This window comes from Saimiri boliviensis, chromosome 1 (genome assembly GCF_048565385.1).
Source record: "Saimiri boliviensis isolate mSaiBol1 chromosome 1, mSaiBol1.pri, whole genome shotgun sequence".
Classification (NCBI taxonomy): Eukaryota; Metazoa; Chordata; class Mammalia; order Primates; family Cebidae; genus Saimiri; species Saimiri boliviensis.
In genome coordinates, this window is record NC_133449.1 from 178,203,713 (window position 1) to 178,226,174 (window position 22,462).

The 22,462-nt window shown below is 55.5% G+C and overlaps 2 protein-coding genes across 6 annotated transcripts in view; one reads left to right on the forward strand and one right to left on the reverse strand.

Annotated features, from left to right (window-relative positions):
* The first annotated feature begins 436 nt into the window (after nucleotides 1-436).
* Nucleotides 437-22,462, forward strand: part of P4HA2 (prolyl 4-hydroxylase subunit alpha 2) — a 79,126-nt gene continuing 57,100 nt past the window's right edge. For 2 of the 4 annotated variants that reach the window (XM_010338931.3, XM_039472994.2), the window contains exon 1: nucleotides 2,266-2,430. In XM_010338931.3, the coding sequence (XP_010337233.1) occupies nucleotides 2,409-2,430 (22 nt within the window). In that variant the 5' untranslated portion in view covers nucleotides 2,266-2,408. Of the gene's footprint in view, nucleotides 573-2,263; nucleotides 2,431-22,462 lie in introns of those variants that run through there. The other 2 variants (XM_010338919.3, XM_074381621.1) reach the window with 2 other exon arrangements.
* On the reverse strand, nucleotides 2,862-18,044 carry PDLIM4 (PDZ and LIM domain 4). Of its 2 annotated transcripts, XM_010338966.3 has the most exons (7): nucleotides 17,835-18,044; nucleotides 12,533-12,684; nucleotides 8,632-8,713; nucleotides 4,097-4,275; nucleotides 3,724-3,887; nucleotides 3,293-3,410; nucleotides 2,862-3,169 (listed from the first exon to the last, which is right to left on the reverse strand). In XM_010338966.3, exons 1-7 carry the CDS (start codon nucleotides 17,925-17,927, stop codon nucleotides 2,965-2,967), a joined length of 993 nt encoding a protein of 330 aa, XP_010337268.2. In that variant the 5' UTR covers nucleotides 17,928-18,044; the 3' UTR covers nucleotides 2,862-2,964. The 2 variants fall into 2 exon arrangements, with proteins under 2 accessions (XP_010337268.2, XP_039328932.1); XM_039472998.2 differs by lacking the exon at nucleotides 3,293-3,410 and having other exon boundaries at nucleotides 3,013-3,169.

A 22,462-nucleotide genomic window follows, 5' to 3' on the forward strand; every position in this document is an offset into this window, starting at 1 on the left:
CAGTTGCCCTCCAAGAGAGCAGTCCCCAACCTTTTTGGCACCAGGGACTGGTTTTGTAGAAAATTTTTCCATGGATGGGGGGCGGGGATGGTTTCAGGATGATTCAAGTGCTTTATTCCTATTATTATTATTACATTGTAACATATAATGAAATAATTACACACTAACCATAATGTAGAATCAGTGGAAGCCCTGAGCTTGTTTTCCTGCAACTAGATGGTCCCATCTGGGGGTGATGGGAGACAGTGACAGATCATCAGACATTAGATTCATAAGGAATGTACAGCCTAGATTCCTTGCTTACACAGCTCATAATAGGGTTTGTGCTCCTAGGAGAAGCTAATGCCGCTGCTGATCTGACAGGAGGTGGAGCTTAGGCAGTAATGCAAGCACTGGTGAGTGGCTATAAATACAGATGAAGCTTTGCTGGCTTGCCCGCCACTCACCTCCCACTGTGCAACCTGATTCCTAACAGGCCATGGTCCATGGGCCCGGGAATGAGGACCTCTGCTCCAGGACTTACTTCCCCCTGACAGCTTAGGCAGAATGCTTGCAGAATCCTGATGTGGAAGGTGAAGTGAAAGGTGGTGGGAGGAAGGGAAGCCCGGTGTATATGTGAGTGTGTGTGTGTGCTCATGTGCCTCAGTCTGGGTGCTTCTCCAGGACCCCTGTAACTCCCAGTTCCTGGCCTAGATGGAGCCTGGGCAGGACAAAGGTAAGTCTGAGTCAGGGTCTAACCAAAAAGGTAAGAAGTTGTGCCAGAGGCACCAGGCAAAACTGGAAGGGATGGGACAGAGGGCATGTGAATGGGAACTATTAACTCTGCCTGGGAGTTAATAGTTATAATCCCAGCACTTTGGGAGGCCAAGATGGGAGGATCACTTCAGGCCAGGAGTTCAAGACCAGCTTCACCATTATGGCACCCTATTTGGGTGTGGTTGCAGGGAATGTGAGTGAGAGCATGTGTATGTACTGTGTGTGCACGCACCTGTGCAGTGCCACAGCGGGGCGCCCTTGGGGCCTTGCCGTGCACACTGCCTGACCCCCTGGGGAGCAAAAGGAGACAAGGGCCAGACAGGGTCTGGGGTTACCTGCAGGACCAGGACCCTGCCTTGCCTCACTGCTCTATGAGCACCTGCCCACTGTGCTGAACTGTGCTCCCTCAGGGAAGGGAGAAGGAGGCAAAAGAAGTCTTTAGAAGGAATCTCTAGCACAAATTTAACCGTGAACAGAAGATCTATGAGAAGAAAGGAAAATAAAAACTTAAGCGAAGGCAGACACAACATCTGAATAAATGCACAGTAAGTGCATATCACAGTCTGCCCTGGAGGAAAAGACTAATGCCAGTTCTTCCCAAGCAAGTCTCTAGATTCAGGGTAACCCTGTCACAGTTCAGAAAGGTTTGCTTTTCCAGAGCCCGAAGCATGCAGTCTCAACTTCTGACAACTGGAAATGTATAAGAATACTTCAATGTGTTTGTAAATGACCAACAAGGAGGAGAGATTGGCTATTAAACTCAATAGTAACTATACAGAAACAGGAAAATTGATCGGATAACTAGAATCCAGTAACAAAGATTAGTACAAAATTAGGAAAAGTTCCTACCAATCATTAAAAAGAAGTTAAGCCTCAGAAAAAATGAGTGAAAGGTGGGTAACTTACACAAGAACCACTCTTTTGAGAGTAAGGACCACTCTGTTCCCTTAGTGCTAGGCACCCAGCAAACACACCATAAATGCTCAATGACTGAATGCTCATCACTGGTAATCAGAGAAATGCAAATTAAAATAACTGCATAGGATATTTTACTTAACAGACTGGCAAAAAATGAAAAAAGAAACATCGTGAGTTGGGAGGAGCACGAGGAAATGGGTACTATCTCATGATGATGATGAATGTGAATTGTAACAGTTTTTTGTGGTGTGCCATAGCACAAAATTGAAAGCAGCACAAATGTGCATTACTCTGGGCTCACTAAATATGCACTAAATAAAACAAGTCAGTTTCTTGTCCTAAGCAAGTAAACTAGAGGGTAGATCCACGCGACCTGGAGTCTAGGACACTCCTCCAGTGTCAACAGCCACAATTCACCGACGATGTGTGCAGCCGGGGCGTGCAAGGCCGAAGGCAAGCCACCACGCGGTAAATGCGGGACTCTGAGAAGAGGTGGAATTTATTTAGAGGAGAGAGCCTTTTGGAGGGAAAAGCAACCCCTGGGCAAGTGTTCTTTTCTATCTAAACCTTCCTTCTCATCTCTGTCTAGAAAATTAAGGTCGCCCCCTGGTGGGGTAGAGAGGAAGGCGAAGAAAAGGGGGTCTTGGAGGAGAATAAAGTGTACGTGGGTGGAAGAAACCCGAAGAGAGAATGCCAGGAAATGTGGACGCCCCGCGGTGGCCCGGCTGATCTCCATGCTCAAGTCACGCTTTCCAGGTGAGTGACCGCTCCTGAGGCTGCCAGGGGCCGCCTCAGCTAGTGCCAATGATAGCCACAGAGGTCTTTCTCGAGCTCCCCCCACCACCTTTGCACACACAGCCCCCCCCCCCACCCCCACCGTGTAGAGTTCCTGCCTTCCGCATCTATTAGTTCTCAGCTAACACCTTTCCTGGCCCCACCCTGGTCAGACCTCCTGTTGCCGCGCCACACGCAGCACCCCAGACCTCGCCTTTGTCTTCATATTACTAGAGCTGCCCCATTGTGATTCAGGTCTGCCTTCCACCCAGGCTGTGGCCCTCTTCAGGGAAGTACGGTGCCTGTCCTGCTCACCACTGCACCCAGAGCCCAGGACAGGCCTGGCATCTGAGCAGATGCTACTGCACTCGGAGCCATGGCCCGCGCAGGAGGGTGGCAGGCTCGGTGGCAGGTTCAAGGCCGAGCAGAGGAACTTTATTAGAGGGACAGGGCGAAACATATTTACACGGGCCGAGCAGGGACCTTAAGAAGCAGGGGCGGGAGCGGAGTCCCAGCTCAGACGAGTTCCACCTTGGCGTTGGGGTACACCGCCACCACATCGTAGCCCTCGGGCGGCTTCACGCGCGCCTTGGCGTGACTCTCACAGTAGAGCCGCTCGTCCAGAAAGAAGTAACCACGCTGCTTGAGGTTCAGGCCGCAGTCGCTGCACATAAAGCACTCGGGATGGTAGAGCTTGTCCCGCGCCTTGACGATGGTGCCCCTGATGAGGGGAAGGAGAGAGGACAGCGTCGAGTGACTGCCGGGTTCGCGACGGCGCCCGGCGCCCGCATCCAGGGCCCTGGAGGGCTGGGGTCCGGGAGGGGCAGCGGGGACGGGTACTCACACGATGCCGTGGCCGCAGCGCGTGCACTCGGGCAGCCCCTGCAGGCCGCTCAGCGGAGCGCCCAGCTTGCCGGCCGTGGGCTTGAGGTTCCGGGGGCCGCCAGGCCCGTGCCGCTCTCCTGAAACCCGGAGCGTAGATGGCATGAACGGGGTGAGGAGGTCAGAACTCCATGTCTGCGGGGTGTTTTGTTGGGCCCCGTTTCCGGGGCCATCAGCACTGAGACTGGGGAACCGGTTTGGCGGTCGTGGGGTGAGGGGCAGCGACAGGGAGTGGAGTGGGAATCAGGAAGCGACGCGTAGCAAGGGTGTGGGACCGGGCCGCAGAGACCGAGGAGGGCGGGTGCTGGGAGGCGGGATGTGGCGTCGCCAGGGGGCAACCAGGGCACCGCAGGGAGGGGGAAGGCAGGTGGGGACACGTGGCAGGAGTCTTACCGCCCTCGCCGGCCTCCAGCATGCCCTGCAAGTAGCGGAAGGAGCCTGACTGCTTGGGCTCCGCGGCCACGGGCTCTGCTGGCTCCCGTAGCATCCTGTACACCTCGGAGCCCAGGTCGACTCTGCAGTCCCGGCTCCGCGGGAGGCCCCTGGCTGGGTCAGCGCTGGGAGGGAGAAAGAGATAGAAGAGGGACAGGCATGCAGTTCCAGCTTTCACTATGCACTCAGGGTCTGGTGAGGCTTGTGAGTCAGAATGCAACCAGCTGAGACCCAAGGATCAAGTGTCAGGGGTCAGGATGGGACAGAGTGAGATTTGAGGGATCAGGGGTTAAGATGGGTTCTGGGCATGGCACCGAAGGCATCTCTGTGTTACCTGGGGGGTGGAGACACATGCAGGGTGCTCATCTGGGCTGGCAGGGTGGCCTCGCTGCTGCCATTGTGAGGGACTGGAAAGTGAGGGGGTTGTCTGTATGGAGATCCCAGGCTTGGTCTGCTATCTTCTGGCCCAGTCCCGGTGCCTGAGGGCCGCCTGCTGGTTGTTGGACTGCCGTCCTATGAGACAAGAGGCCTAAGGCACTGGGAGATCCTCTGACCTCTGGCCATTCCTTGTCCACCCCACCTCTACCCTGCTTTGCTGTGCCAGGTGGTGGATGTCAGCTGGCTACCTCTGCTCTGGCACCTCTGGCCTGTGGTGCTCAGCCAGGGAAGGGATTTCCAGGGAAGGGCAGGGCCTGGGGACTGGTTCTGCCCTTGCAGAAATGAGAAATGTCCTTAGAAAGTCAGACACAAAAACCTGAGCAGCTCAGACTCAGCCTGGACTTGTGAGCCCTGAAGTGGTTCTGCCCACCACCACTCATGAAGGGATAGTACTAGGGCAGGCCTATCCCAAGAAGCCTTTTAAGGCCAGGGTATGTGGCCTCCTGGCAGAGGTAGTCCTGGTGCCAAGCCTTCTCACCTATCTGAACTGTGGTGGATACTGGGTGGGCCCATGGCTGGAAACTCGAAAAAGGTAACTCCTGTCCTGCAGTCAGGAAGGGCCCTTGATTGTTGTGTGTTCAAGACCCTTTGGGCAGGCTGAGGCTCAAGAATGCCATTGTGAGGTCAGCCCCTTCTGGGCCTGCACCTGTTCCCCATTTCCTGCTTTCCAGGCCACAATGAGAAGCCTTCTGCAGGCACAGCAGATGAGCGGCAGAGATCAGGCTAGGGCTCAAGTCTCTCTACCTCACTACCCACAGCCAGCCTGGTGCTCATGGCTGAAACACTTTGGGGAGGAGTGCTCTGAACCTGCCCCCTCAGACATGAGGAGAGGGCAGTATCTCTGTGCGTATGGGTCTGAGTGGGGACTGGGGATCTCTGTCCCTGTAGAGTCCAGAGCTGTGCTGTTCCCAGCTTGCAAGTGCACACAAGCACACCCACAGCAATGTAAACAGAGGCATGCATATTCTCACAAGCATGTTTTGAAGACACACACACACATGCATAAGGACAACACATATGCACCTGCAGGTCTATTTAGACACTGCTAACCACACATACATGCTTACATAGACTTGGAGCCAGCACTGGTCACCCTGGGGATGGCCATGGTGGCCTCCATGGCTGAGACTGGGCTGGCAGGCAGAGCAGCCTGATTTTAGGGTGATGCCTGAGTCCAGGCCATGGGGTTGGTCTTAGCCTCAGCCTGGGAAGGGACATGTAAACCTCCTCTCTGCTCTACAGTGTGGACAGGGAGCCCAGTGTGGACAGGAAAGGATGCCTATCATAGCAGGAAGAGCCCTGGTTTGGACTTAGGCAGCTCTGAGGCTTAGTTGAGCCTGTGGGGTTCTGCCCTGACTGTCTCCTGCTTTTTGCAGGGTGGGAACTTGGGGAATGGGCAGACCAGCAGTTGGGTGGGACCCCTCCGTTTCTCCTACCCCAACAGACAAAGAGCAGGGTCTTTCTGCCCAGGTGGCCCCCATCAATGCAGCAGCAACAGGAAGACTCCTATCCGCATCAGACCCATCAAAAGCCCCTGAGAAACCTGAGCGCTCTCACACATGTGACTGTGGAGCAGGCAGGCAGGCAGGGCTTGCCTCTAATGGGTACCAGATGGGCTGTGGCCAGTGGGGGTGGGGCTGGGCCTCCAGGCAGAAGCTTCGGTGGGAGGGAGGAGTCGGAGGGACTGGGACTGGGAGGAAGGAGGCCCTCACTTACTCCTACCCAGCAGGGTGCGGGGGTCCATTGCAGGGCCATCAGAGCCATTGCCCCTCCCATGGCCACCCATGCAGCTGCCTCTTTAGGCCTGAACTCAGTGGCTAGGACACATATGGTTACCTCAGTTTTAGTTTGAGTCCCAGAGTTATCCCCTAACTGGGCAAGTCACTTCACCTCTCTGAACCTGTTTCTTTATCTATGAGCTGGAGAATGTACTGGTCTCCATGTCAGGTTCTTTGTAGAGATGAAATAAGACAATTGCACAGTGCCTGGCACAAAGCACATACTTGTTGGATGAATGGCTTTCAGGGGAATTCCTGAGCCCACAGTCCTGGATTTTCCCCCTCTGTGGGTGGTGCGCCTCATACCACATGCTCCTCCACTCTGAGTACCAGTCTGCTGCCTACTTGGTTGTTGAAGCCTTGGTGGATTTTTCAGCAGAATGGAGGTACCTACCTGCTTTGGGACACTCAACTTGGATGGAGGCAGGCACTGAGTTCAGATGAGCAGGTGCCATCTCCTAGAGGCTCAGTTCCAGCTCTCTACTGGTCTGGGGAGGACAGGCTGAATGTGCAAGGACTACCTGCTCCACCTGGCTTGCTTCTCCCCATCACCTGGTTCTGAGCATAATTGCCACTCCCTCCAGAAAACCCTGCCTTATTACTATCCTTCCTCCACCCTGGGCTGTGCCAAGTGCCTCCTGTGTTCCCACAACAGGCCTGGGAGAAGGAGCTTCTCCTATGGCCCCATGGGGAAGGTGGTCCTGAAGCTCCAGCTAGCCCTGTCCCATCCCACTCAGGGATGTGTGCCAGGGTACCTTATGCTGGTCCTAGGGCCAACTGTGCTTTCCTCCTCCTCCAATGGCTCCAGCTCGCTCCACCCCCTCCCCAACACCCCGACTCAGGCAGAGGGTGGGAGCAGCATGGGGACAATGGGCCCTGTGTCTGTGTTAGCAAGGACTCAGCCCTGCAGGGGCGGGGTGGGGTGTTTTTGTCACCACCCATGGAGCCCATGACCTTTTAAGTACAAAAGTGGGGCAGCAGCTGAGGGGCTGCCCTGGTGCTTGGGGAAACTCCCTCCTTCTCCAGTCTGAGCCTCTGGAAGCCTGGTCTTCAAGGGAATCGGTGAGAATAAAGTGCGGGGGCAGGGGGAGTTGCTCTACAGTCACCAGCACCCCAGGCCCACCGGCCCTGAGCCTCTCCTGGAAAACTAAACCCCCTCCCACCCTGTCCTGTCCATCCTGGCACTGCTGCTTCTGAGGGAGGCTGGGCCTTACACATGAGCTTGGGGCCCACACCATGCTGCTCCCCTCTGCCTGGCCCATGGCAAGCCTGGCTTATTTGTCTGTGCCAACATCTACCCCTGCCCCTAAGGTCTGGGGTCCGTGGGGCCACAAGAGCAAGTTTCTGAGACACAGATATGGCCATGAATCCCTGAGGTCCAGGATAGAGAAGCCCAAGAACCTCTCTGCAGCCCTGCCCCACCACCTCATCTCTTGCCTCTGTCCTGTCATTCCTCCCATCTTGCCCTCCCTTCCCCTGGACCTTTCTTTTCTTTGAACCTGAGGTACAAGACCTCACCTCTGGGCCACACTTCCTCTTCCTGTACCCATTTGCCTGCCTTGCCCTTCCTAGGCCTTCAGGTCTTGGCTTCAATATCCCTTCCTCCAGGAAGCCCTCTTTGACTCCTTGTCTGAGTCATGTGACTACTCTGGGATTCTTTGGTCCCTGGCTTCCCCTAGCCCAGAACTTCTAAGTACCTTTCCCCTGCCAGAATGGGGACTGCCTGGCAGGTGGTAAGCCTCTGGCTTCAGGGATGCCAGCCAGGCAGGGTAGGGGATAGGGCAAGATGGGATTGTGGTAGAAGGTGAGGGAGAAGCCAGGGCACATCCTTCCCTCTGGTTCAGTGAAGCCTCTCCCTGTCTTGGCCCCTTTTCTTCCAGGTTGAGAGAGTGGACAAAAGTATGCCTGGAGGCCATGGTCTTACATGCTGGGACCAACGGTTCTGGCTCTATCACAGACATCCCAGTCTCCTTACCCAAACTCTGTGGCCCAGAGATGGCTCTGGATACCTCAGTCGTTCCCCACTTGGCTACTCCTCATGCCGTGGCAAAACAAGGCCCTAGACCAGCCTGGCCCCCTCACTCTTCTTGAGGACAGGGCCAGAGATATGACTTCTGTTAACACACAGAAAGGTGACTGGGCAGACAGGCCTGCATCCTGAGTTCTGCTAGAAGCACCACAGGATGGCCAGCAGAGAACTTCAGGCTTGGATAGGGCACCCAGAGGAGTGTCCCATAGCCTGAGGTCACTCCATGGCCTGAGACTGCCACTAACTTCTCCCCCTAACTTCCCCCCCACCTGCTGCAAGCACAGTGACTTCTTCCTGGTCTGGCATCACTGGGCACCAGAGTAAAGTCCAGCTGGGTGTGTGATAACCCCAACCAAGGCCTAGCCCAGCTCCTGGCCATCATAAGCACCTTGGTCCAGAATCCAGGATTGCCTGGAGTAGAGACAGAGCCCACGACAGGTGCTCATCTGAGGAACAGGGAATGGGGTATGGGCATGTTGCAGAGAAACCTTCTGCATCAGTCTCTGTCTTGTGTATCTGAGAGCCCCAGTGAGGAGACTCATTGTAGGTGAACCTGCATGCTGTCCTCTCTGCCCTGGGCTCACTCAGCCAGGCCAGGCCAGGCTAGGCAGTGTTTGTACATACCTGGGCCTCAGGGTCGATGTGGATCCTGTGTGCCTGAGCCTTGCTGTCATCAGGGGCACTGGGCCAGCTCCTGCCCTCAGGCCTGCAGCAGAAATTGTGATGGTCAGATATGTTTCCTACCATGCCCACCATGCTCGGGAGCCAGGATCAAGATGGGCTGAGCTCTGGGCTAGTGCTCTACAGGTAGAAAGACACCACTCCAGTGCTTTCCACTGTACCACAATGGTGACTGTTGTGGCAATGAACCACAACACTAGATCTGCCATCCTCCTGGAGCAGGGCTGTATGCTTCCATCCCCAACAGCTCTGCCCATTCCCTCTCTGGTCTTGTTCCTGGAGATGTTGCAACAGAGGCTCTGCAGCTTCCCCACACTTCCACCCTCTTCGTGGCCTAAAGAAGCTCAGCTCAAAGACCCCCAGCTCACAGCACGGCAAGCCAGGCCTCACACATTGACCAGCTAGGAGCCTATCCACTCATCCCCTGGGTATCTACAGCCTCTGGTGGGCTGTGGGGTCAGGCTTCCATCAGCCCTGGGAGAGGTGGAATGGAGGCTGTGAGGGGTGTGTCTTTCCTTCTGCTGCTGCCTCCGGCAGAGTCATCAACGAGTCTGCCCAGCCCAGATGGGAAACAGGCCATTAGGAAATTCCTGCTTCGCCATAGAAACCAAAAGCCAAACACCACTCAGGAGGGAGAAAAACATCGTAAACCTGCCATAAGCAGGGCAGGCAGGCCAAGAGGCTACATGCCTGGACCCCAGCCCTGTCACTCAGTAGCCCTGTGAGAAGGCAGGCCGGGAAGGGGCATGGACCCTGGACTGGCAGGTGGGTGTGAAGACAGGCTGGTTAGACCAAAGGGGAATAATGTTCTCCAACTCACCCCAAGAGGCCTCCTGAGGCTTCTCGAGGTATCACTACTGATCTGGCAGCTTACCCCTGCCTCTCTGCCCCTTCAGTAGAGGGTTTTAATAATCTGTCTATGCCTATGGTCCATACTCACTCTGTACTTCCTCGCCTTTGCCCATTCTGTAGTTCCTTGCAGGCTACCTCTCTACTCTACAGCCTTCCAGGCCCTGGCTGATAGAGCTCTGCTGCCCTAGGGCAACATCAGCCCCATGGTCTCTGTCTCTAGTCCCCTCAACCAGGCTCCCAAGTAGCTATTCTAACTCACAGCTCTAACTGTGGCCTCTACCTACTTGGAGCTCCTCTGGGATAAAGCTGAGACATCTTGTGTGGCTATTTGGCCTTATACTTCCTTGAAGTTCTTCTCAGAAGAGCAGTACAAGCCTGAGGTTTAAGGGTCAGAGGGCACAAAGTACCCAGAGCCATTAAGGTGGCTCAGTGCATCAGATCAGAATGAAAGGCTTAATCATGTGTCAACCCTCATCCCAGGCCGGGCGCTTAAAACAAAATGACAGCCAAAGGGTAGGCCGTGCAAAGGTACGTTGGACCACATGTGATGGACAACAGGGACTCTATTGGTGGCCTCACTGTTGGAGTTGATGTCAGGAAGGTCCTGGACCAATAGAACACGCCTAGGAAGTATGGTTTTGCTTGGATTGTTGGATGCCTGGCTTTGGGCTCAAAGCAAAATAAGTTCAGTGGGAAGCTGGGCCTTTGATACACTTTTCATTCTGTGGGGAAGTCTGTGGGGGATTAGAGCTCTCCGTACACAAGAGGGCACATAGGGAAGCTGGTTTTCAGTAACCCTGGGAGTGAGAGCACAGAGTAGCTCACTCCAGCCAGCTCACCAGGCTGATTCCCTGCAGAGCCCTTGCCGTGAATCTGTGTGTTGCGGGGACGGGGAGGAGTGTCTTTGGGGCCCAGGCATAGGTCCTGGCATAGCAGGCAAGATAGGGAGCAGAGTCGGAAAGCTTACAAGTGGGAAGGTGTCCAGGAGAAGAAATATTGGCTCAGAGGGTCAATGTGGCCCTCATATCTTGATCCCCCAGAGTCTGCATGTGTGAGCGCTGGAGATGGAGGCTGCAGGGCAGAACTCAGATTTTCACTCTGACTGAGCAGGCCTGGCACATCATCGTCACTCAATGTCCAGTTCACAAAATAGTCCCTAATTTTGATTGAGGATATTATGGGCTCAAGAGATTAAATCACTTGCTGGAGCACAGCATAGTTCTCTCTCCCTCTCTCTCCTTTATGGATAATTTTATGTGTCAACACAGCATAATTCTCAAACCAGCTCTGTGATAGTAGAGAATGTGCTCTTATCTGCTCCATGGCCAGTGACATTTTGGGGCTAAATGTCCAGAGTAGAACAGGTCAGTGAACCTCTGGCTCCATCCATGCTTGGTTTGGAACAAAGGACAGGGGAAGGAAGGAAGGAAAGAAAGAGGGGGATCTCCACCCCACAACCCTCCGCTGACATTATATGCTCTGGGAAGCTCCTGACTCAGGCCCCCTCTCAGGCACTCCTCCCCACTACTCCACTACGACTAGGGCTGCCCTTGTTCAGCCACACAGAGTCAAGGCTGGAGGTGAGTCAGGGGCCAGGATCCCAGCCAAGTGGAGAGGCTTCAGAGGCCACTCGTGGGCAGAGTAGTGCTGACATTTCCCCCATCCAGCCTGTATCTCAGTGTGGAGGAGGGTGATGAATGTGATCCATTTATGGGAAAGGAAACCCAGGCTCATAGAGGTCATCTGGGCACCTAAAGCTCCAGAGGCTGGATGAGGACCAGCTTTGCTGAACTCCAAAGCCGGGGCATCCTCACCATGTGCCAGGTAGAACATATAAGGTCGTGAACTTGCAGCTGGGCCCACTCAGTGCCAAGGGCACAGTCAGGGGTCCTGACCCCAACCCAGACCTGGCCATGGGCCAAGCACAAACAGAGGCTCCCTCACAGGCCTTTCCACTATGTTTAATGGCTCCAAGCCAGTGGCTCACCTCCCACCCTGCCAGCTCAGAGGCATGGTTAGCTGTGTTGTGGTTTGGGGAGGCTTTGCCTACACCCTTCCACAGGGGGTTGTGAAAGTCCCTGTCAGCAGTGAACATGGCAGAGCTGATAAGTTATGCCTGATTTCTGTGGATCGAGGTGGGGCTGGGGGGTGAGGAGATCCCACTCAGCCAGGCTTAGGCCAACTGCTTCTCAGAGATGAGTAAAGACCCAGGACTTGAGCAAGGTTAGGTCCCCTTACCTAGTCCCCTGCTGGACCTTCCATCCCAGGACCATTTATGGGACACAGATGGGGCTTGGCAACCTGCTGTCCTCCCCTTTTTGATAGGCTGCACAGCATTACACAGTCCATAGCAGGAACTTTTCCCAAATCCAGATTTAACCAGGGAAGAGGTGTGGGCCATGGTGGGGACAGCTGTGGGGCTGGTAGGAGTGATCAGCAGCTAAGTGAAGGGTCTGTAGACTAAGGAGAAAGCCCTGAGGTCAAATTTTGCTACCCCACTCCCTCTCTGTGTGACTTTAAGCACCTTCTAACCTTTCTGAGCCTCACTTGTCTCATCTGTGAAGTGGAGACTATAGTAGGTTTTACCTTTTTTAAGTTGGTAAATGAGGGTTAAGTGAGGTGTTGCACAAGAAACTACTTTGAAATGGTCATCAAGCTGGTCACTCAGGGGAGGGGAAAGGACTGAAACAAATGCCCCAGAGGCTTTTCAAGGTCTTATTACAGTTGCCTGCAGCACTTGCCATTCAGTGCCCCAACACACTTCTAGCCTAAATTAAAAGGGTATTTCTTCCCTTCTTAAGCCACCTGCAGCTTTAAACAGTGTCTGCCAGGGCCTCATGAAAGTGCTATTCCTTAGGACTGTGTCTGGATGGAGCACCCCGAAGCGAAGGCAGAGGGGCTGTGTGAAGCTGGGGCTCACCCAACATGCTGGCTGCCCATAACTGCCCACCTGGTCCCTCAATCCTCCCAGCCCAGCCCACCCTGCACATACCTGCTCACAGAGAGTGTGAGGTGATCGTGGCAGCCCTTGATGCGGTTCTGTGCCTCCAGGTGTGTCATGAGCTCGGTGCTCTCACCATTGATGGCCTGGATCAGGTCTCCTGGGCACAGGGCAGCCAATGCAGCCTTGCTGCCAGCATGGACCTGCGGGCAGACAGGCCAGATGGCTGGGCACAGTCATGATGTAGCCTTACTGTGGTCTCTGCTCTAGACCTCCTCCAACCTCAGAACCTAGCCAGGGTGGCCTGCCAGCAGCATGGCCTATGGATGGGCAAGCTGAGAGGCTGGCTGAGGTCTCCATGTAGCCTGGCTGCAGCTTTGCTGGAAATACCTCCAACTCCAGCACCTGGAGGCCTCACAGGGCATGGAGGTATATGAGAAGGGCTTCCTCTGGGCTCTTGCAGCCTAGATATGTGCCCAAGGACATGCAGGAGACACAGAGACACATGGAGACATATGTGCTCACAGATACATACAGAGCATGGACATGTCACAGATACCCTACACAGACAAGGCCCCACCCAGACAGACTATACCCCTTGACCTAACATTCAAACCCTTAGTGACCTTGCCTTCCTACTTACTTGATCTCGTCTCTCATCCCCACCTCCACACCCACATTTTGTCCAGACCATCTAAATGTCTTTGGGAGGCTTACAGGTACCATATGTCGCTCACCTCCACACTTCTGCAAAAGCTGATCTCTCTACCTGGAATACTCTTCCTTTGACTCCCACACCCTCATCCTTCAGGTCTCAGCATAGACGCCACTTCCTCTGGGAGCCTCTCTGGGATCTCACTACCCTGTGTGCTCCCACCTTTCCCCCTTAAATTGCTCATGTTAATACTTCATTATAATTAAAATGGGAAGGTCTGCTGGGTGCAGTGGCTCATGCCTGTAATCCCAGCACTTTGGGAGGCCGAGGTGGGCAGATCACGAGGTCAGGAGATCAAGACTATCCTGGCCAATATGGTGAAACCCCATCTCTACTAAAAATAGAAAAATTAGCTGGGCATGGTGGCAGACGCCTGTAGTCACAGCTATTCAGTAGGCTGAGGCAGAAGAATTGCTTGAACCAGGGAGTCAGAGGTTGCAGTGAGCCAAGATCGTGCCACTGCGCTCCCGCCTGGCGACAGAGCAAGACTCCATTTCTAAATAAATCAAGGGAAGGTCTGAACATCACCTTCCTGGGCAAGTCCAGGGCTATCCAGTTCCAGTTGCCAGCCTGGACTTGGGGGTCAGAGTTGTACCTCTACTTCTCCTGTAGGACAGGAACTCAGGCTACCTCAGTGCCACTACTGACCCCTCAGGGTCAAGCAGTGTTCACATTTGGAAGCTCTTACAATGCTGGTCAACTAAAGAAGGGTAGGACGGGGGTGGAGTTAGACTCACAGAGAGACCTACATAAGCAAACCAGGGGAATCTAGGCAATAGAGCACCCCTCATCCTGCCCTGGTCCCAACATAACCTTTAGACATAGATTTCCTACCCAGCCTCTCCAGCTAGTGCCCAGCTGGTTCAAGAGCTGCCAGTGACCCCGTTCTTTTGGATGGGAGCTCCTACTGGTGGGAACTCCTGGAAGCCCACGCAGGCTTAGTTCAGCCAGGTCTCAGTAGTGAGTAGACAAACCTGACGTGCTGGCAGCTCCTTGGCTGGAGGCCTGGTGTTGGCACTGCCCAAGGTGACCTGCCCTGAAGTAGGCTGCCTCAAGGAAACGTTCTGAAGCATGACACCTTTAGCCAACCATCTCATCATTAATGTTTACTTGTAGGGCCTGGGTACCTGTGCAAGCCTGTCATCCTGGGGGAGATACCCACTTCGTACCATCCCACCCTCCCCTCAAGGCCCTCCTCCGGCCTCCTCCCCTTCATGGATACTTGCCTTGTGCCAGGGCCTGGGCTCCATGCTTTACCCATAACTAGCTCACAGCAACCCCTCAACCACCTGGTATGGCAGAGGCTGTTCTTGTCTCTATTTTACAGGTGAAGAAAGAGAAGCTTGGGGGAGGGGTGCCCTGCCCTAGTCCCCACACCAGAGAGAAGTCTTTCTTTAGGGGGCGGCTAATGGCGGCAGGATGACTCAGCCAGCACAAGGGGTACATTCAGGCTTCTGTGGGTGGAGGAAGTTTCTTGAAAGCAGGGGTGGCTGGGATGCTGCCAGTACTACTGAGCTAGGGGAGTTCCGGTCAGAGAGGGCATGAGGCCAGGAAATTGTGACTGTCTCAGCCACCTTTACATGCATTATCTCATTAATCCTGAAAGCAAGCCTATTTCCTAGATGAGGAAACCGAGGTCCCGAGAAGCACAGAAGGACAGTTAATTGATAAAAGACTGAATCAAGATATTAATCCAGGCCACCTGGTTCCAAATTTAAAACTGTGCTCTTAACACCTGTACTTTTCTTCCAAAAGGGGTGAGGGAAGAGAGAGTGTCCCAGGGAGAGACTGTTCCAGGCAGAAGGACCAGCATGTATAATGGCATATCTGGAGAGAAAGTAGAAGGAGGGTTGTATGGCCCAAGCATCATTAGTGAGGGGAGAATGAAAGAGATGAAGTCAGAAAAGAGGCAGGGACCAGATCTTGCAGAGTCTTGTACACCTGGGTGGGAAGCTGGCATTTCTCCTGGGTGGCTGGAAACCATGGAGGGCTCTAAGTAGGGAAGTCACAGGACAGAGTGGAGTTCAGGCTGATCCCTCTAGCACCTAAGTACAAGATAAACAGAAAGAAGGAACAGAGAGAGGAACAGTGAAGTAAGGTGGGCGGCAAGGGCATGAATCAGCCCCTCACCGGTAGTGGCTGCATTCCCAGACCCTGCTCCACCCAGCCTAGATGTTGTGGGCTGGGAGTCCAAGTCAGAACCAGGTGCCACATTGTTCCGTACAGTCACAGCAAACTCCAGACTGCCTGGATTCCTCCTGTCTCCACTCTGCTTCTCTGGGTCTATTACATTAGCCTCTCTGTGCCTGTGTCTCCATCCGTGTAAGGCCAGAGGGAGTCCTTACTTCTAAAGGCTGCTGTAAGGACTACTTGAGAAAATCAGGGCATGTAAAGCCCCCACAGGAGGCTGGGCATAAGGTGGTGCTCATTCCAGGGACTGGTTCCCGGGAGGGAGCTTTTACCAACACCCATTAGGGTGGGGCCTGGCACACCCTGGATGCTTGGCCGAGGCCAGCCATCATTACAGCCCTCATTGCCAGGTCCTTGGGGCCGAGTGAGGTGGGGCTTGAACACATCTTGGAGCCTTTCATCTCCCACTGAGGGGAAGGAGCCCCGGATGATGTTCTTGGGGCTCCCCAAGGCTTCACGGGCTGAGACTGCAAGCCCCCAGTTCTGCTGGGCCTATAGCCTCCTCCCTGTCTGTGTGAGGCTGGCCTTCCCTACCAGGTCCGGGATAGGAGAGGCCCTGGAAACAAGGGAGGGGCTGGATCTTGAGCCCCCTTGGTGAAGACACTCCCACATATCTTCAGTCCCTGTAGACCTGCGCTGGAGGTACCTGCTAGGCAAGCTGCAGCCTGTGCCTCTCCAGTGCTGTAAATCTCTCCAGATCCCACCCAAACCCAATCTCAGCCATCCTGGCTCCTTGGGCCTGAGCTGCTGCTGCATGACTTTGGGGGACAAGGGAGGCTCTTCTTGGCAAACCCTCTCTCAGACTGCCTGCCTGCCTGAGGCCTGCATCCCCAGTCAGCTCCAAACAAGGCCGTTGCTGCTGCTGCTGCCGCCGTAGCTAGGGCTGTGACGTGTGGAGGCCTATCCTCCGCGGGCAGGCAGCCGCGTGGGCAACAGATGTCTCAGCTCCCTGCCGCCTGCAGCCGTCAGCCGCCGCCACTGAGCCTGTCAGCGGCCTCACACCCAGGGTGCCTGGCCAGCCGGCCTAGTGTCCCCACCAGCCCCCTCAGTGGACACACAGCATGACACACACAAGCAGACACAGAGGCTTGCGCATGCGTATACACACACACACACACACACACACACACACACACAGCAGGAATCCCCGTAAGTGGGAGATGAAAGGCTCTGGGATGTGTTGAAGGCCCACCTCACTCCACCCCAGAGACCTGGCAGTGAGGGCAAATGTGGGAAGCCTCCTAGGACAGCTGGGCCTGCCTGTCACCCTGGCTCCCAGAAATGGGATTCCATGATTCTACGCTCCACCCGGTGCCCACCCCCTCCCAAGAACTGGAGAGAAGTCTCTGAAAGCCCAGCCAGCTCAGCCCAGCCCCCATTGCAAGAGGTAGCAGTAGGGTGGAGTAAGGTGCTTCTCTGTGACTCTAACATAGCCCCCAAAGACAAGATCAGCCTGTGTGGGAGCAAGGGATGGCCCTCAGATCGTCCCAGGTCATCTCCTCTGCTCCTTCCAGACTGAGAGCCGCCAAGGGCAAGGCCTGGGTTCTCTCCTCTTCTGTCCCTTAGGCTGGGACTCCCAAGGACAAGGTCTGAGTCTTCTCTTCTGCCCCTCCAGATGGGCCAGGATCCTGTCTCCCCTAGACAGGGACCCCCTCAAGCAGGGCCTGAGTCACCTCTTTCACTCTTCTGTCCTCAGAGCAGCCACCCTCCAGGGCTGTGCCTACTCCTTTTCCTCCTCTGTCCCAAGCTTGGGGCAAGGCAGGGCCCTGGGAAACTTGAAGAACTGGCCTGAGGCTATCCCAGCCCCTGGCTTTGTGTTGTCTTGCGGGGAGGGGTCTCACAACCTCACAATTAAGGCTCCCTTTCCCCTGGAAGCCGAAAATTCCTCCTGGTCACTTCTCCTTAGGGTGACTGAGGTCATGAATGAGAGACTGACTCACATCAAAGTGGGAAGTGGATGGACCTTTCACTTCTCAGATTCAGCGAGGATCCCAGACCTCCCAGGGTCACCCAGCTCTGCAGGCAGCGACCCTTGATAGGGGAGGGGGTGGGGGCTCTAAATCATTTTGCCCCAGATCTTCAGGCAGGGATGAGTCTGAAAAGTTTCTGGGCCTCTGTAGGGCTGCCTAGCCCCCGGCCCAACTCCGCCGGTCTTTCCCGGGTCCACAGCGGCTCCCCGCAGATGAGGCCAGCGCAGAGGCCGGTGCGTGAACTCTTGGGGAGACTCTCCGCGGGATCTGGCAGGCAGGCCCAGCGCGGGAGGAGGGCGGCTGGGGCTGCCTGCCCTGCCTGGAAGCCGCCTCTACAGCGTGCGGGACACCCAGGCCAACCCTCCGCCTTCCAGCCTCGGATACCTAGGATACCTAGGGGATCTGGGTCCCGGGCGGACCGCGAGGACCCGGTCTCAGACCCGGGACCGCTCTGCCGCCCCGCAGCCGCCGGACTCACCCGCGAGATGGTGAGGGGCGCGCTGAAGTCCCGGCCGCCCACCAGGCGGAAGCCCCAGGGCGAAGGCCCGCGCAGGGTCACGGAATGGGGCATCGCGCGCCGGAGCCGCAGCCGGAGCCTGAGCCGGACTCTGAGGAGCCGCCGCCGCCGCCGCCGCCGCCGCCGCCGCCGCCGCCGCCGCCTGGACGCCGCGCCCCGCCCCCGGCCCGCCCGGTCCCGTTCCCCTCGGCCCGGCCCCCGCCCCCGCTCCCGGCGCGCCCGGATTGGCCCCGCGGCCGGCCCGACCCTCCCACTTTGGGGGCTCTGAGGACCCGCCCTCAGTCCCGGCTGCCTGCAACCCGGCACCCCCAGCCAGCTCTCAAAAGACCCCAGGGTTTGGACGGCCCCGACGGCCTGGATCCTGCTTCAGGCCTCAGATCTGCAGGCGGCGGACGCAAACCCGGCTGCGGACACCGGCCCTTTGAAGTCCCTTCTAGGGGCGGTGCTCCAGCCCTAGGAGGGATTGGGGGGCCCACTTAGGGATGGGGCTGCGCCCAGCTCCGGTTCTCGTCAGGGGTGCTACTTGCAAACCTGCGGCCCATCCTGTCGTGTGAGGAGCCCTCTGAACCAAGGGCCTGCACAGCACTGGGTCAGAGACGTAGATCCAAGACGACAGCAGGTGGCGCAGAGCATGGGAGTGGACGCAGAAGGGTCCTCAGGGTAGTTTGTGGAGGCCAGTAAGGCTTCCTGGAAGAGAGGGCCCCTGACTTGTATCTGGAAGCAAGGTGTCCCTGCTTCCCCAGGACACTCAGGCCTTCTCTTGCTGCTCACAGGCTCCTTGCAGGCCACCTCCCTGTCTGCACAGCCCTCTCCCCTCGTCCTTTGCCAGGAGCTTTGTTTCCCCAGGTCTCCGGAGAAAGGAGCAGCTGGAGCACCTGGGGTAGTGGCTGTGCAGTGTGAAGGGAAGAAATATGTGCAGCTCTTCAGTTTGGGCTCTTCTCTCTCCAAGGTCTTCTCTCCATTCCCAGCCATTATCCTCCTGGATGTCCTTGAACAGGCACTGCAGGCACCATGGCACCACCACCCACCCTCTGGCTCTCCCGGCACTTCTGTCTGGCTACATCAGGGAGACACCATTTGCTTCTCCAGACCCTGTGGGGGCCTTTAATTTAGCCCAAATCCCTAGAACCTCTGCTGCCTTTTAGCCAAACTGTGATAAGGGCCCTGTTCTTGGGCTCCTCACAGGTGGTGGAGTGAGATGTGTCCACTGGGTCTCTGCAACCCCCAAAGAGGCAGACTACTTGAGAGGCACAAACCTAGGGCAGTCCAAGGAAGGGAGGGGCCCTTCAGGATAGAATGTGGGTGCCTCTGTGGGAGGCAAAATGCTGCTATCTGTTCAGCTGGGAGAGAAACGTGGTGTGTGGTAGTGGTGTGTAAATGGGAGTGTGGTGATTTTGGGGTGTCTGAATCCATTAGTGCACCAGCCATTGGGCTGTTCTCCATCACTCTGTGGTGTAGGAGGTTTCTGCTCAGTCCTATGCAGACTTGGACTCTACGTAGACAAAGGTGGAAGGGCCAGCAGGAGAACTGGTCCCTGCATGGTCTCTCTAAAGTCTGTAGGCCAGAAGCTCCCCAGCACTTAGACCCTACTAAATGGGGTAGAAAGTGGGAGGCAGCCATCCCTTTCACTGGCTGTCCTGAGAACTGGGTGTACAACATGGCCTGTGATCAGAGGTCCCTTAGCTGGACTCCAAGAGTCCTAGTGAATGTAAACAGTGCAGAGCTTTGCTGAGGGGAGGGGATCCTCAAGGGTCGGCATAAGATTCCACCCAATGCATTCCACAGTAGATTCCTGAAACTCCTCTTTCGACATTGCTTGCTTCCCCCAGTTTTATACCCTCAAAACTGCCCACACTGCTTGCTTCCATCCCGAAATTCCCTCATTACCTATTTACTTCTGTCGGGGGAAATGTGAAGTGGTCCTCCTGAATATGACCTTCCTGGCCCCTCAGTCTCTGGGTAGTGTAATCCATCTCCAAAGGTTCTGTTACAGGGTTGGGGGTGAAGGCAGGGTGGGGACTCTGGAGGACGTTTTTTAGAATCTGGTCCATTGACTTCCCCATTTCATTGTGCAGTGTCTGGACAGACCTGGAATGATCCAGGTCCAGGCCAGTCATCCCTCACATGGGTTCGTGATGACATCCTTGACTTAAGAGAACATCAGGTTTACTTCTGACTGTGCCTTCACACAGGGAAGATACCAGGGCCAGGTTGTGTACCTGGAGTTTGGGGGTGGCCCTTGTTAGGGGCCATAGTATGAACCTACTCCTAAGGTACCCTGAATTCTAGGCAGCAAGTCAGACAAGCTGCAGATTCTGTGGCTTCTCCAACTCTCCCAAAACTTCTTTATGGAAGCCCTCAGATTTCCTTTTCCCCTGTAATGGCCTTAGTCTTGGGAGATTGCTGTATTGCTGAGACCCTATTATGCTGGAGTACCAAGTCCTAGGGCAGCCACAGGGTCTGGAAGCCTTCTTCAAGGTGGGGATGTGTTGTGGCCAGGTCACACCTTACCTCTGACCTGGTGGCCTTCATGTATTTACTGTATTCCCATCAGGCACCTGTGCTGCTGGGAATAACCAGACTGCTTATTTCATGCATTCTTCTTCTGTGCATAAACACGTATTGGGTGCTTTCCATATGCCAAGTCCTGCTCAGGGCTGGGTCAAGGCATCCATAAGGGCAGGGGCTGTGTTTCTCTTATTTATTTATGTCGCTCCAGCACCCCGCAGAGAACTTGGCACACAGAAGGCATTAGAAAACATTTGCTATTAACAACACCACTGTTAATAAGAATTATTATCTTAGCTTACCTCTGGGACATGACCCAAGGGAAGGAAGGGCGGACATGAGGGGGCTTAGGAAGGTGAAGAATTCTGCTCCTGCTGCTTCGAGGCCACACCCAGTGGTTCGGCATGATGCCCAGGTGTTCTGTGTGTGGCCAGGTCTGTCCAAGGCCAGGGGAAGTCACAGTGCTTTTTCCTCAATGAGTAGGCAGGGCTGGCAGGCTCCAGCAGAAGCAGACACCCTTGGGAATACTGCTGGGCCTGAGCCTAGAATGAGAGGGAAGGATTGGGATAGGAACAAGGGCAAGGTCAACCTGGAGGACAGTCTAGGAGAGTGCCCAGAGTTGATGTAGCCCTGAGTGGGGAGGTGGGGTGGAGCTAACGCGGCAGCCCATATTTGAGGATACCTTCCCGTGGGGCCATTGGGGCTAGCCAGAGAGTTCAGCTGCTGACCTAGCTCAGACCTGGCCTAGTGGCCTCAGGTCTCTAGGTAGAGTCTGCTCCATTCAGACTCAGCTCCTTGAGGCCAAGACGTCGATTCTTCAAGGCTCAGAGCCCTTTCCCCAACCAAGAGCCTGGATTCCAAGGGACTCTAAAGCCTTGCTTGAGAGTCCCTTCTTCCTGGAATGCCCAGTCCACTATACTGAGCACTCCAGGGCCTTAGAAAGCAGCCAGAGAGAACTTAGATGCCCCTGTTTCAGTGTGACTTGTTTGGCCAGCTCTACCCAGGGGTCTGCTCTCCTAGAAGCCTAATGGTCAAGGCCAGGAGTCCTAGTGGTGGAGAGGAAGCAGTCGATAGTAGGGCAGAGCTGGATAGAGGGGGCTGTGTGGGCCCCCTGCAGGGCTAGAACTGGGCCTTAGAGTGATAGGGAGTTAAGACAGGACCACCCTAAGCAGGGGTCAGGACTCTGGAAGGGGTAGAGGCAGCCAGGGGCATGGGCACTAGGCAACATCCAAAAGGAAGGTCTGAGACAGTACAGCCTGTAAGGTGGACTGGGGTCTGATGCCTAGCATATCTTGGAAGGACAGGACTCAGTCAAACAGGCAACAAAACTGGTCTTGGAACTGTGGTTGGTGCAGCAGAACACACAGGAGGACATACCTGTGGCAAAGGGCGTTTCCCAGCTCTAGTTTTGTGCCATTTAATCCCTCAACAAATACTTATTGAGTGCCTGCTATGTGTCCAGCCCAGACCTCATCAACTAACCTGGGGGCATGGTGGGGATTCTCCAAGCTGCCACACCTCTCTGGGGGCTGAGATGCTAGAGGCTCCGGAGGGGGCCAGTCTCCAAGGATCCAAACAGGGACAAAGCTGACTCTGCCAACTGGCCAGTAACTCTGCCTGGTTACTGGCCCTGAACCAGATTCCAGGGCAGACACAAAAGCAGAACCAACTCTTAAGAAAACTGAGCCTGGGGGAGGGTGTGTGACCACCACACACTCACAGTTTCAAGTGGTAGGTCTGGTGTTTTAGACCCTGTGTTGGTGCCTTTGTGCCGTGCCCCTTGCCTCAGGGTCAGATGTGTCTCAGCTGGACCTGCAGTCCCCGTCAGCACCCCTGTCAGACCTGCTCTGTATCTGTTTTCACAGAGAAAACCAGTCTGTTCTGGGACCCAACAAAGGGGCTGCCCAGATTTACCTATCTGGGCCCAGAGAGGCCTCAACCCTGAGGCCTGGGAGTAGAAGGGTGTTGGGAGGAGTGGCAGCTCACACAGGGGGATGACAGGTGGGAGAGCTGGAGGAGGCTCAGCCCAGCCCCAGCTAGGAAGTGACAGAACAGGCTGCCCATGGTGGCAGTGAGGCCCA

What these genes read in the sequence shown, in the direction of transcription:
- PDLIM4 (XM_010338966.3), bottom strand. Translation starts at nt 17,927, where the DNA reads ATGCCCCATTCCGTGACCCTGCGCGGGCCTTCGCCCTGGGGCTTCCGC. An exon ending in CGCCCCTCACCATCTCGCGG is followed by an intron (nt 12,685 to 17,834) that starts GTGAGTCCGGCG and finishes GTCTGCCCGCAG; the next exon opens with GTCCATGCTGGCAGCAAGGC. An exon ending in CGCTGCGGCCACGGCATCGT is followed by an intron (nt 3,170 to 3,292) that starts GTGAGTACCCGT and finishes TCCCCTCATCAG; the next exon opens with GGGCACCATCGTCAAGGCGC.